General features: G+C 31.7%; 1 protein-coding gene across 17 annotated transcripts; it reads left to right on the plus strand.

The window, feature by feature from the left end:
- Positions 1-245: 245 nt before the first annotated feature.
- Positions 246-14,579, plus strand: LOC126549913 (uncharacterized). Of its 17 annotated transcripts, none has more exons than XM_050200313.1 (8): positions 246-411; positions 7,586-8,092; positions 8,160-8,387; positions 8,455-8,682; positions 8,750-8,977; positions 9,045-9,272; positions 9,641-9,868; positions 9,936-14,571. In XM_050200313.1, the coding sequence occupies exons 2-8, from the start codon at positions 7,819-7,821 to the stop codon at positions 10,247-10,249; spliced, it is 1,728 nt and encodes a 575-aa protein (XP_050056270.1). In that variant the 5' UTR covers positions 246-411; positions 7,586-7,818; the 3' UTR covers positions 10,250-14,571. The 17 variants fall into 17 exon arrangements, with proteins under 17 accessions (XP_050056270.1, XP_050056281.1, XP_050056285.1 ...); XM_050200317.1 differs by lacking the exon at positions 246-411 and adding an exon at positions 9,343-9,399 and having other exon boundaries at positions 7,243-8,092; positions 9,701-9,868; positions 9,936-14,573; XM_050200314.1 differs by lacking the exon at positions 246-411 and adding an exon at positions 9,340-9,399 and having other exon boundaries at positions 7,245-8,092; positions 9,701-9,868; positions 9,936-14,573.
- Positions 14,580-15,353: the final 774 nt, after the last annotated feature.

Below are 15,353 nucleotides of genomic sequence, written 5' to 3' on the forward strand. Positions count from 1 at the left end.
TTAATAATATTAAACTACATTTAAGTTAAGAAAAGTTGATAAGTTTCATGGAAAATGTTGAATAGGAATACCAATTCAAGGTTGTACCAATTGGTAGATTAAAATTATTAGATAAAAATGTTTGCACGTTACATTAGAGTGCTTTATTTATGATACTACTCGTAAAACGATGACATTAAAAACTAAATTAATAAAGAGCAATAATATCTATTTACTTATCTACTATTTAGTATCTAGTATATTATTTAAGAATATTCTTTAAAGGCTATAAAAATTATTTAATATCTTGTTTTTTAAAATGAACTCGTTTCACACGTATACAAGAATAATTAAGTGTAAATGTTAAATAATATCATATGTTTATATTGCAACAGAAATCTGTTATTTTTCGAAAACTTCAACAAAGGGGAGGTAAGTATGAATGTTCAAAATTATAAAATGTACTTAGTACGGTACCTATATTAAATTATAAATTTAAATACGTTCAAAACTGTTACGATTTACCTTTTGAAATTTAATACACATACCTTAGCACCTTACCACAAACGCACCGTCAAGATCAGAGTTCGACGGATTTGTTGGCAATGACAAAAATCGTCACCTGGTAACCGAACTAGTCTATTTATTATCCTAAATTCCTAAATGTTAATACCCAGCACGGAAAAAGCACAGTATTCTTTCCAAATTAAAGTTTTATAAAAGTTCCTACTTAAACTTAAAATCACCGTTTTCTTAGCATAAGCGGAAATTTGATGAAATTACTGGGGGGGGGCTAAGTAATATATGCTTATTACATTTATATGGCACTACTGTATTAAAGCAACTGTACCTTAAACTTTTGGGCGGGCTTAGTCCCCGTAAGCCAACCCCCCCGATTTCCGCCTATGTTTCTTAGTTATACCTACCTACACCAATATTCACGAGATTATTTCAGGAAAGAATTTGTATATATTACACCTTGTTTAAATAAGTCAGCTGTTGAAATGACTAAAGCTTTTGTAAATAATTATCATAAACCAAAACAGTCAAACTATTGATTTTATAATAGAATACAATTATAAATAATAATAATAATATAAAATCAATGGTCAAACTCAAACTTTGCCTTTATTACCCATAGTTTTATTTTATTTAAAAACAGATATTTTCACTTCCTATTCCAATGGATATTAATACTTAAAGTAATTCAAATAACAGAACTATTGGTATACAATTATTTTTTCACGCAATTATAGTTAATTTGAAATAAAGTAACAAATCGTCTACAAATCATTTAAATTCTTAACTTTACTAGAATAAATAAAACTATGCACACTATCATCTAATAATGATGCATAATATAAAAATATTAAAATGTTCAAAAGAAAAGTAAATCATCTTATCAGATTCACTAAACTGTATTAGATTAATTGTCAGAATGAATTTACAATGCAAAACAATGAATCTATCATCCAAAAAATCTTGGGAATTATCCTATAGATGATTCAGAGACCCTCTCAAATTAAAAATAATTGTTCAAAATGATGTTATTAATTTCTTGCCTAAGTTTATTTTTATAATAGTTGTCATGTATTTTTTACTATACATCGAATTTATACTTGTTTTATAACATTATACGTACGGTACGTAGGTACATATTTTAACCAATATTTTAAATATCAATTTTGATTAAATTTCATTTATACTGATAACCGTGTACCTACCTAACTAGGATTGACCTTCTTTAGATTACTGTTTGAATTATAGGTGAGTAAGTTTTTATTTGTAATTGTATTTAGTTATTCCATTCAAATTATTATTATGGCGTTGGGAAAGTAGCGTCCCCATCGCCCAGTACCCTTCATTGGGCACTGCAATAGCCCCACTCTGGTCTTAAGTGATTGGAGTGGTCTGGCCCTCCAGGTTGGGGGTTGGGCGCTGGGTTAACAACCCAGCCTCGTAAAAAAACTTATGTTCAGGAACCAAACAAAAAGCCTCGGAATAGTGGATATAAGGAAAACAAAAATGGAAACTGGAAATCGGAAATATCTTTGGGTACATGGAACGTTCGCACATTATACAGCACTGGAGCGGCACATACAGTGACGCAAGAAATAGGGAGATATAAACTTAAAATCGTGGCTATCCAAGAAATTAGATGGCAAGGAACGGGATCCTTGGACATAAATAATCATACCATTTTCTATGGGGACTGCGATGATCGACGACAATTTGGTACGGGTTTCATAGTTCATAAGTCAATGGTACCAAACGTAATGGAATTTAAGACATTTAACCCGAGAATATCACTATTAACAATTAAAGCATACTGGTTTAATCTCACAATTATTAGTGTTCATGCCCCTACTGAGGAAAAGACTCAAAAAGAAAAAGACGACTTCTATGATGGATTAACGAACGTAGTAGATGGGATACCTAATAACAGAATAGTGGTTATATTAGGAGACCTTAATGCAAAAGTAGGAAAAGAATTAATATTTAAACCAACCATTGGCCACCATAGCTTGCACGAAGTATCTAACAATAACGGCCTCAACCTAATCGACTTTGCAACGAGCAAAGGCTTAGTGATCAAGAGCACAATGTTTCCCCATAAAAAGATCAATAAGGGAACATGGAAGTCACCAGATGGTAATCACACAAATCAAATTGACCATGTACTAGTCAATGACAGGTTCAAAAACAGTATTACGGATGTCAAAACGATGCGAGGAGCGGACTGTGACTCTGACCACTATTTGGTTAAGGTAAAAATTAAAGCAAGACTGAAGAGAAAGGTGGCAACAAGTCCAACGGTAATAGACAGATATGATATTACTAAGTTCACAGATGAAATTCTCTGTAAACGTTTTAAAAGTGAGATACACAAACGCAGCAGGGAATTAAATATAGATAGTATAGACTCAATAAATAATATGTGGAGGAGGGTACAGGAGACAATAAAAGAAACATCAGCTGAAGTCCTGGGAAAACCAAAAAACACTAAAAAACCATGGTTCAATGAGAGGTGTGAGAAAGTCCTAAATCAAAAGAAAAAATTTAGAAACTTGTACCTTAATGACCCTTCCCATGAAGAAAACAAAATAAAGTATAATGAAAGCAGAAGAGAAGCAAGCCGAACCTTTAAGTATGAAAAAAGAGTCTATACGAAAAACATCTTGGAAGAAGCAGAAAAATATCACAATGAACATAATACACGCCAATTATACAAAAAAAATAATACACTAAAGGGAGGTTACAAAAAATATGAAAAGTTCTTAGTAAAGGAAGACGGAACACTAATTACTGCACGATCAGATATTGTAGAGAGGTGGAAAACGTATTTCGAACATCTGCTTAACTGCAACGACCCCAGAGAAACCTTTACTTGGACCAGGACAGAACCCAACCTAAACGAATGTACAATACCGTCAAAACAAGAAATTGAATTACAAATAAGGCGATTGAAGAACTATAAATCACCTGGTGAGGATGGTATACAAGGGGAAATTATGAAAATGCTAGACGAAGATTCATTAACACATATACATAGGTTACTAACCAACATTTGGGAGCGGGAAGTACTACCAGAAGGTTGGAATGTCGCTGTCGTATGTCCAATCCATAAAAAAGGTGACCCACAAATATGTAATAACTACAGAGGAATTGCCTTATTGAATGTGGTCTACAAGATATTGTCCTATTGCATTTTAGATAGGATTAAACCCATTGCGGAAGAGATACTGGGGGATTACCAAGGTGGTTTTAGACCCAACAGATCAACAACAGATCAAATCTTCAGCTTAAGACAGATCATAGAAAAATCATGGGAATTCAATAAAAGCATATGTATACTATTTGTAGATTTCAAAAAAGCATACGATTCTGTCCACCGACATAGTCTAATAAACATATTAAAAGAGTTTAAGTTCCCGAACAAACTAATAAAATTAATTGAGGCCACTCTGAAAAATACAGAAATCAAAATAAAGGTAGCATCGGAATTGTCAGAACCAGCAACGGTTAGGACAGGTCTAAGACAAGGAGATGCGCTATCACCAATATTGTTCAACCTAATATTAGAAAAGGTAATTAGAGCAACAAATTGTAACGATGGAATAGTATTGGGAAACTCGAACATAAATATCTTGGCTTATGCGGATGATATAGCAATATTAGGAGATACTGAAGAAACGGTTAAACAAGTGTGCAGGAAACTTATCACGATGGCTAGTAAGGTCGGACTGGAGATAAACGACGAAAAAACAGAGTACATGATTGTAAGTCGACAGGACAGAGAATATCAACAAGGACAATCCATGAATGTAGAAGGGCATGTATTCAAAAGAGTAACACATTTCAAATACTTGGGGCACTTGATAACACAAGATAACGATTTGAAGATGGAAGTCAGTGCTAGGATACAAAAAGGCAACAAAAGTTTTTTTTGTCTTGGAAAAGTACTGAGTTCAAGAACATTATCGACAAACCTGAAAATACAAATGTACATGACCCTGATACGACCCATAGTACTGTATGCCGCGGAAACATGGCCACTTAGGAAAGCAGAAGAAACCAGACTAAAAGTATTTGAAAGGAGAATCTTACGGAAAATCTACGGCCCATGCTTTGACACAAACACAAGTGAATGGCGTAAACGTCATAATAAAGAACTCGAAGAGCTGTTCCAGAGACCGAACATCGCGAATGAAATCAAGAAAAGAAGATTAACCTGGGCTGGACATGCATGGCGGAGAGTAGGATCCATAGTCAGAACAACAATCGAAGAGAACCCGGTCGGTAAGAGACCCTTAGGAAGACCACGCTTACGCTGGGAAGACTGTGTAAAAAGAGACGTGGAAAACATTGAACCAGAGATACCATGGAGAGTAGTGGCAGAAAACAGAGATAGATGGAGAGAAATTTGTTTGGCGGTATGGTCTCAATGACCCAAAACCAAAAAAAAAAAAAAAAAAAAAAAATTCAAATTATTATAATATAATGCTTAGCCATAATTCAATAATTGTAATTGTATCTTCAATTTTTTTTTAAATTTTAAATTAGTTAACTGAATTTTTCATTTTTCATATAATGTAGACATATAGACATATAATTATCATTTAAAATATAATTTAATATTATACCTATTTTTAAATCTACACACATCATATATTTAATAAATTATTAATAGTATTTAAAATAGGAAATATATAGATAAATAAATGTTAAAATAAAATATAAAAAAAATATATGACTCCACCAACTGTAACATCTTCCTTTCTGTCGGTCGCTTCTCTTCTACGATAAGTAACGTTTACATTAACGATGTCTCGGGGACTCGATCCTCGGTGTGTAATATTAATATTAGAGATCAGGGTTACCTATTATTTAAGAAAGTAGTATACAAAAATGGATAAGACATGCATTCTAATTTCTAGATAATATATGAACCTTACCGATGGGAGTACCTACCTATGTGGTTGATGTGCTTTGAGTCATGAATAGTATAATATTATATTAAAATACAAATTTAAAAAGATCACTTACGAATCAAAATACTTTAAATCTTCGTTAAATTATTACTATTGGGTAAATCAGCGATTCTTAAACTTTTTTTTTCGTGGAGTCCTTGATATGCTAAAAAAAAATTCACGGAGCCCCAAAAACTTGTAATACCAATTTTACAACTCAAACAATTATGGATCAATAAATTGCTAATATACAAACTTTATACAATATAAATGTAACTTGTTACAATTTAACTAAAAATAATATATGTAGGTACTTAATTCAGATGTGCCCACGGAGCTCCTAGATTAGTCTCGCGGAGCACAGTTGGAGAACCGCCAAATTATGCAGTATATTCTATAATATTTAATTTATAACTTTTTTATTTATTTTTTTTTTTATTAAAAAAAAATTTGATTTTTAGGTGTTCTTATAAAAGATTCAATTTTGAGACTCGAGGTATAATTATTCAAGAATAGTGACCAACAACTAACAAGGCTTTTTAAATATCATCTTATAGAACATTTATTACATTTATTATTCTCTTGTTCTCTCTATTTATCTTTCTTGATGAAATTGTTTATCAATAAGCAGATGGTCACTATTCTAAATTTCTGAAAATATTTGCCAAAGAATTCATTAAGCGATAGTAGGTGTTAAAAAGGATAGGTCAATCACTTACACATTGCTAGAGTTATTCTGGTCTACTCGACGCTCGTTATGTTATATTTAGTATTACTATATTATTAAGACCTTTTCCGTTTATTTTATACCACTTGATGAATGTATCTTTTATAATATTATATCTTTTCTACACTTTTTTTTTTACTCCGAAGCGATATTTTTGTCCGAGCGCAGAGCAGCGAGCGAGTGGCAACGTGAACATCAATGATCATCAAATCTGATTTTCAACCAAAAAATAGGATGTTTTTCGTTACGGGTAAAAAAAAAGCGTTCTTTCAGAGTGATAAAATAATACACAGTTTTTAGAGCAATAGAACATTTATCGAGTAATGGTAAAATAATGAAAAAACCAAAAAAAGTAGTAGTATAGTGAATAAACGAAAAAGATCCAATTCAAATTTGATATACCTACCTATTAATTAATCACTGCAGTAATCTACTCAATTACGATAATACGATATCGATGAGTTACATTCTATACCAGCGTTAGTATACAGAACCAGAGCAGTTACTATTTACACCTGCCTTTTTTGTTGAATTATCAGTGATAGGTATAATCAAACCAACATAATATGTAAATACAAAAAGTTGAAAGAACAAGTATGTGATTAATTGCATCATATTACATGTGTGAATGTGTGGTAAAAATTAAAAATAAATATAAATACATAACTTAAGTACCAAAATAGCTAATATAGTAATATCACAAAATATCAAATTGTTAATAGAAAGTACTTGTAATCATGAAAAGCTTTACAACCTTTTATTTTTTAATAAACTATTTTAAATTATAGTCTATAATATACATAATGATCAATTATAATTTATAATAAAAATTTAATAATTTATTTTAGGTAATTTTTTTGGAAAGTTCATGTATTTTTATGCAAAATAGTATGAGCTGCCACAGATACTTCTAAAATTTTTTAATTATAATTAACAAGTTACCATTTATGCTATTGTTTGTATCACATGTAGATTGAACTTCTATCACACTTGTATTCATATTAACATCATTTAATATATCCAAATAAACATTTTCAATATCAATGTCATTATTATTTAAATTTCCATTTATGTTGTTTCTTTCTGAAACTATCAAAATGTTGAAATTTAATTTTAATTTTTAATTCATTAAAATTTACACTTAAAGGAATAAAGATAAGGAGCAGCTAAGGTAAGGTTTTTATTAAAACAATTGCATTTTTCAACTATCATTCTAGAATTGTATGAACTGTCATGCAATTTCAAGTTTTTTTTTATAATAAATTTAAATGATTTAATAATGTCTAAAAACCTAAAAATACTTGAAATTTCTTGACAGTTCATAAAATTATATAAGATGATTGATGAAAAATTCAATTGTTTGAATCAAAATTTTAACGCATTATCATTTAGTCAATTTTGGTTTTAGAGCTATGGTAAAATGGATCAAATTGACTCAAAAGACTAGATCTATCCGAATTATTGTGTCAGCCGCTCAGAATGGATGAACGTTATTGCTGGCCAATCATAATAAACGACGTTGTAGCCGTTGTCAGGGGGTTTCTACGGTACCGAAATAATATTCCGATCGAATTGATTCGCATTTGCAAATTTGAGACGTTTACGCATTAAGTTTGAACATTAAAAAAAAAACTCAATAAAATGGATTTTTTAGGTCTGACGATAATATCATTTACTACCGATAAAGTTTTAGATATTATAGACACCATCATGAACACCACAATCGCTACCACGAGCGGCAGAAACGTGACGGAAAGTTTGCTGGCTCTAACCCTCGGGGTCGTTGATATCATCGATACGGCAGACGCCGTCGTTGAAGACGGCGAATGCGATGCAAACGCTATTTTGGAAAAATATGTGGGAGAAATACCGGCTGCGCAACAACTAGCCCCCCGCGAACGACAAGAGAAAAAAGGTAATTCGTTATTACTTATTACAGTTAATACTGATTTACATCAACGATATAATATATTTTTCTTAAGAACAAGAATTGATTGTATCGATGAGCCGATCGTCGCATGACGGCGGAGACGCGCCGGAAGGTTTGTCAGCGCCAACCCTGGTGGCCATTGATATCTTCGATACGGCAGAAGCCGTCGTCGAGGACGAGCCAAAAGGCAAATGTGATGCAATTGCTATTTTGGAAAAAGATGCGGGAGTAATACTGGCTGCGCAACAACTAGCCAACCGCGAACGACTAGAGAGAAAAGGTAATTCGTTATTACTTATTATAGTAATTACTGATTTAAATCAACGATATAATATATTTTTCTTAAGAACAAGCATTAATTGTATCGATGAGCCGATCGTCGCATGGCGGCGGAGACGCGCCGGAAGGTTTGTCAGCGCCAACCCTGGTGGCCATTGATATCTTCGATACGGCAGAAGCCGTCGTCGAGGACGAGCCAAAAGGCAAATGTGATGCAATTGCTATTTTGGAAAAAGATGCGGGAGAAGTACTGGCTGCGCAACAACTAGCCAACCGCGAACGAAAAGAGAGAAAAGGTAATTCGTTATTACTTATTATAGTAATTACTGATTTAAATCAATGATATAATATATTTTTCTTAAGAACAAGCATTAATTGTATCGATGAGCCGATCGTCGCATGGCGGCGGAGACGCGCCGGAAGGTTTGTCAGCGCCAACCCTGGTGGCCATTGATATCTTCGATACGGCAGAAGCCGTCGTCGAGGACGAGCCAAAAGGCAAATGTGATGCAATTGCTATTTTGGAAAAAGATGCGGGAGTAATACTGGCTGCGCAACAACTAGCCAACCGCGAACGACTAGAGAGAAAAGGTAATTCGTTATTACTTATTATAGTAATTACTGATTTAAATCAATGATATAATATATTTTTCTTAAGAAGAAGAATTGATTGTATCGATGAGCCGACCGTCGCATGGCGGCGGAGACGCGCCGGAAGGTTTGTCAGCGCCAACCCTGGTGGCCATTGATATCTTCGATACGGCAGAAGCCGCCGTCGAAGACGAGCCAAAAGGCAAATGCGATGCAATTGCTATTTTGGAAAAAGATGCGGGAGAAATACTGGCTGCGCAACAACTAGCCAACCGCGAACGACAAGAGAGAAAAGGTAATTCGTTATTACTTATTATAGTAATTACTGATTTAAATCAATGATATAATATATTTTTCATAAGAAGAAGAATTGATTGTATCGATGAGCCGATCGTCGCATGACGGCGGAGATGCGCTGGAAGGTTTGTCAGCGCCAACCCTGGTGGTCATTGATATCGTCGATACGGCAGAAGCCGTCGTCGAGGACGAGCCAAAAGGCAAATGTGATGCAATTGCTATTGCTATTTTGGAAAAAGATGCGGGAGAAGTACTGGCTGCGCAACAACTAGCCAACCGCGAACGACAAGAGAGAAAAGGTAATTCGTTATTACTTATTATAGTAATTACTGATTTAAATCAATGATATAATATATTTTTCTTAAGAACAAGCATTAATTGTATCGATGAGCCGATCGTCGCATGGCGGCGGAGACGCGCCGGAAGGTTTGTCAGCGCCAACCCTGGTGGCCATTGATATCTTCGATACGGCAGAAGCCGTCGTCGAGGACGAGCCAAAAGGCAAATGTGATGCAATTGCTATTTTGGAAAAAGATGCGGGAGAAATACTGGCTGCGCAACAACTAGCCAACCGCGAACGACAAGAGAGAAAAGGTAATTCGTTATTACTTATTATAGTAATTACTGATTTAAATCAATGATATAATATATTTTTCATAAGAAGAAGAATTGATTGTATCGATGAGCCGATCGTCGCATGACGGCGGAGATGCGCTGGAAGGTTTGTCAGCGCCAACCCTGGTGGTCATTGATATCGTCGATACGGCAGAAGCCGCCGTCGATACGGTAGAAGCCGTCGTCGAGGACGAGCCAAAAGGCGAATGCGATGCAAACGCTTTTTTGGAAAAAGATGCGGGAGAAATACCGGCTGCGCAACAACTAGCCCCCCGCAAACGACGAAGACGTTTGGCTGCGGCGTGGCGCGTCATAAAACGTTTCTTTTTATGTGGATGTTGCGCCCCGCGAGTAGAATAACTGGCCTCCGACAATTCATTCCCCTCCTTCGCTGAAGACTTCTCCTGTGATATTATGTTATAAATCTTAGTTTCGTGTTCCGTTTTCCGCCTTCCGTCGTCACCAAAATCTCGTCAATCGACACACCGTCGAAGCGCACGACATCGAGCGCTAGCTGCCATCGCCGTTGGCCCGAAGAAAATCGAGCCCCGCTTTCCGTCGTGATGGTCGATGCGTTACTCGTTCACCCGTGCAGGATCCGGTCGTGAAAATGTGTGCAAAGGTGACCAGTATAGAACTGGCAGTATAATGTCTTGCACCATACGCCATTTCAACCATCTCATATACAGTGTGTTTCGTTTTAAAGGTAACACTAAATAATTCTGTCCAGTGAGATCGGATTGATATGCGGTTTTTTTTTTTTGGGGGGGGGGGGGGGGGATAGGGAATACATAAATACACATTTATTGATGATTTTTACATTTTTAGATCTTTCCGTGTGCGCATGCGTAATGCAACTTTTTTGTTTTTTTGTAAGTGGCGGCAGGTGTTTTGAACATAGATAATAAAAGAATGGATAGGTCATTCCTATATTAACAACATAGGGGTTTGCGGGCCGGAATATGCATGAGAGACAGACTGCTTTTATATAGTGCTCTCACTTTAGCAAGGGGTATTATCATTTATTTATATAGCTATATATACATAAATATTGCTGTAATTTTGATATTTTGATAATAGATAAAACCCCTTGTAACATCAAAGTAAAATAATGTTCTTGCCCGTGCGATAAGGCCTGATGGCCTATCCATTCTTTTATTATCTTTGGTTTTGAATAACAAATTCAGGTAGACTGAAGTTTTCTATGTCAATTTGGTCCTCTTAACCATAGTTCTAAAACCAAAATTGACTAAATGGCAACGAGGTAAAGTTTTATTTAAAATTATTGCATTTTTCAACAATGAACCTAGAATTTTATGAATTTTCATTAATTTTAGATTCTGAACGAAGTGATGAATGTATTGATTTTACAATGATGTGTGTTTTTTTGTTTTTTTTTTTGTGTCTGTGTACAGCATAACTAGTCGAAATAATGCTCCAATTTCAAACTATGGGGGTGGTTTCCGATGTAAAAGTGAATATCCTTGGTGCATTATAAAGGTAAAAAGTAAACATTTTCCAACAGTTTTCAAAAAAAAATCGAGAAAAACAAAAAAAAAAATGATGGAAAAACGGGAATTTTAACGAAAATCCAGTTTTCGACCGAATTGATTTTTTTATATGGTTGTAATTCACAAACTAATCGCTGTAAATACTTGAAATTTTCACCAAATGTTTATATTAGCGTTCTCCATACACAGTTAAATTTTCAAAGAATTTTGACTTTTTTTGAACTATTTATAGACAATTGAAATTTTCAATTTTTCTAAGTATTTTTTTTTTAAATAACAATAAAAATTTTTTGGCTGACCAGAAAATCTTGAAAATTGAATACAAGGTTTCTTATAAGTTGTTCTTAAAGTGATAAAAAAAGTCACAATTTTTTTTATGAGTGCTTAAGTTCGTATTTATACGAAATATGTCAAAACTGCGAAAATTTGCAAGTAATTTTGTGGTTGGAAAATCGTAAAAATTTTTTCTTTTATAACTAAGTTTTGAAAATTTGGTACAAGATTTTCCATAAATTTTTCTTCAAATATCTGTAAAAAAAACTACCGGATTCAGACAAAAACTTTTTATGAGTGTTTGAAATTTAAATTTTTACAAAACCGCGTTAAATAACGGTTTAGCCTCATAACGATTTTTGATAATTGTTGTTTATTCAAATAGTATAAGTCTCGTAAATATTTAAAAATTTTACCAGTTATTTAGATTGTCATTTTCTTTACGTGATTTGATTTTCAAAATATTTTGACTTTTTTTGAGCTATTTATAGACAAATGAAATTTTCAATTTTCCTAAGAATTTTTTTTTTGAAGTGTCGATAAAATTTTTTTGGCCCTATCAAAATATTTGAAAATTTTATACAAAGTTTCTTATATTTTATTCTTATAGTGATTAAAAAATTATAAGAATACGTAGGCACAATTTTTTTTTATTAGTATTTGAAGTTCAAATTTTGACGAAAATTTGTCAAAATTATGAATATTTGCAAATTATTTTGTAGGTATAATTTATAAAAATGTTTGTATAGGTAGCTAAGAGTTGAAAATTTAATACAAGATTTTTCATAAGTTTAGCTAACAATAATTATAAAAGAACTTAAATTTTGGTGTATTCAGGCCATTAAAACATAAACCACCTTTTTCACCAACCACTGGAAATTATATTCTAGGGCTCTAGGCTGACAAATCATCTTCGTTCAGGATCGTTTTTCGTATACAATGATACCTATCATTGCATTCAAATTTAACCTACCCTAGTCCGAGATGCACCCCCCCCCCCCCCCCCCTAATGTACAGCAAAACGGTACCCACTTGCCCGCTTTTTTAGTATTGTTTTTTTTGTATAATATGTAGATTTTAAGTCATTATTAAATCAATTTAATTTAATTTTGAACAATTAATTAACCCCAATTAGACGTAAATGTTTAATTTACTAAACAAATTAACACAATATTCATAATTTTAATAATTTCTATTATTTATTTGGGTAAAAAAAAGTCTAATAACTATATCTAATAAATTGTTCAAAATTTAGCCCACCATTTTCCATACATGATTGAAGTCGACGAATCTAATAGTATTAGTATATATCTGTGGTTATTAGTGTCAGATTTATACGAACTTTAAGATAATATCATTCTTATCACACGATAAAAAAATTTGGTTTATTTTAGTAAAGACTATAAATAAAATTATCATAGAGATTACAAGTAATTACCCACTTTTATCACGAAAAATAACAATAAATGATAAAATTAATAATTGAAATTGAAACTTTATTAATAGAAATAATGAGAATAAATCATATCTGTTCGTTTAATCTTTTCTTAGTAAATTAAACATTTACGTCTAATAAGGATTAATTAATTGTTCAAAATTACATTAAATTATTTCAATCAATTAAATTGATTTAATTTTGACTTAAAATCTACAAATACAAAAATAAACAATAAATAAATAAAAAAAATAAATAAATAAATAATAAAAAAATTAAAAAATAAATAAATAAATAAATTCTAGGTTAATTGTTGAAAAATGCAATAATTTTAAATAAAACTTTACCTCGTTGTCATTTAGTCAATTTTGATTTTAGAGTTATGGTTAAGAGGACCAAATCGACTTAGAAAACTTCAGTCTACCTGAATTTGTTATTCAAAACCAAAGATAATAAAAGAATGGATAGGCCATCAGGCCTTATCGCACGGGCAAGAACATTATTTTACTTTGATGTTACAAGGGGTTTTATCTATTATCAAAATATCAAAATTGCAGCAATATTTATGTATATATAGGTATATAAATAAATGATAATACCCCTTGCTAAAGTGAGAGCACTATATAAAAGCAGTCTGTCTCTCATGCATATTCCGGCCCGCAAACCCCTTTTATTATCTATGTTCAAAACACCTGTCGCCATTTACAAAAATACAAGTTGCATTACGCATGCGCACACGGAAAGATCTAAAAATGTAAAAATCATCAATAAATGTGTATTTATGTATTCCCTATCCCCCCCCAAAAAAAACCGCATATCAATCCGATGTCGCTGGACAGAATTATTTAGTGTTACCTTTAAAACGAAACACACATTCTCCTTTCTCCTCAGTTTTGTGTCGTTCTGTCCCAAGTTTTTGTTTATTTTTTTATATACAGTGTGATTTTTTTATCAAACAACACTCATTATTTCCAAAAGTATTCATTTTTTCGCGCGGAGTGGAGTGGAACGGGGTTACCCCGCAAAATGTTTGTCCACTACTCCGCTTGTCTAAACTTTGAATAAGTATAACTCATAAACTACTCACCCTAAATTCGATTTTTATGTATCAAAATACTCAAAAAATTATTCTGCTTTGGAATATGAAATTAAAAATCTATGTTGTCATTCAAAAAAGTAAAAAACTTAAAAAATTATAAGAATAAAAAATATTTAAAAATTAATTTTTTTATAAAAATGTTGTTTTTTTTAACAATTTGAAACTATGTAAAAAAATATTTTCAAAAACATGAATACTTTTGGAAATAATGAGTGTTGTTTGATAAAAGAATCACTCTGTATAAATTATTATTGTATAAGCTACTTTGGCCACTTTTTTACGAATGAAATATTGTTTTTTTTCCAAATTTTATGCCATATAGTCCACCCATGTTTTTGTCATTAAAAAATTAAATACTATAATATATTATATAAAAATGTTGTTAAAATAAAATACTTTGATAAAAAAGTGTATTCTTTTTTTACTTAAAATTTAACAAGTTTAATTTTTACGTACATTGGTTATTATTTATTAGTTATTACTGATGTTAATGAACGATATAATATATGTTTCTTTACCAATTTTTTTTTTTATAAAATGAATTTGAAATAAAAATAGAATAAAATAAAATTGAATTATTTTAATAGTAAAAATTATTATTTTGTTATTTTAAATATTAATTTAAACTAACCTTACTTATGATTGTGATTAATTTTTTTATTATTATTGCAGTCTATTTAAATTGAAAGTACTAAAGATATAAAAAATTTATCGGCAAATAATGCGATTTAAAAAATTTTAATGGAAGTTGTACTTAGTTGATTTTATTTCAGCTCATATAAATAAGTTGTAAAGTACATTTTATATGCAATGCTATTATTGAAAATTTAATAGAAACAGTAACACTATCGAATTTTTACAGTTAGTATTTACTATAGAACCTCTCATGTAAGCTTAATGGCTGTTCAAATTATATTATAATTTATAGTACCTATTATACATAATATAATTTAAATTAAAGTTTTACTATACATTAATTATCTACAATTATTTCAAGTTGCATACTTTAGTAATGTAATCAGACTAATTTAAAGTCATTTTATTGATAATTTTATAGTGTTTTAGAAAAAATAATTTAGTTTCAATATTGATCAAATATGTATGATTTACTTCTTATTGATAAACAGATAATTGTAAAATTTTAAG

The sequence above is a fragment of the Aphis gossypii genome, chromosome 2, assembly GCF_020184175.1.
Source record: "Aphis gossypii isolate Hap1 chromosome 2, ASM2018417v2, whole genome shotgun sequence".
Classification (NCBI taxonomy): Eukaryota; Metazoa; Arthropoda; class Insecta; order Hemiptera; family Aphididae; genus Aphis; species Aphis gossypii.

Excerpts from the sequence above, each read along its gene's own strand:
- LOC126549913 (XM_050200313.1), top strand. The coding sequence starts at position 7,819 with ATGGATTTTTTAGGTCTGACGATAATATCATTTACTACCGATAAAGTT. Across the intron at positions 8,683-8,749 it reads CGAACGAAAAGAGAGAAAAG|AACAAGCATTAATTGTATCG; the intron begins GTAATTCGTTAT and ends ATTTTTCTTAAG. Across the intron at positions 8,978-9,044 it reads CGAACGACTAGAGAGAAAAG|AAGAAGAATTGATTGTATCG; the intron begins GTAATTCGTTAT and ends ATTTTTCTTAAG.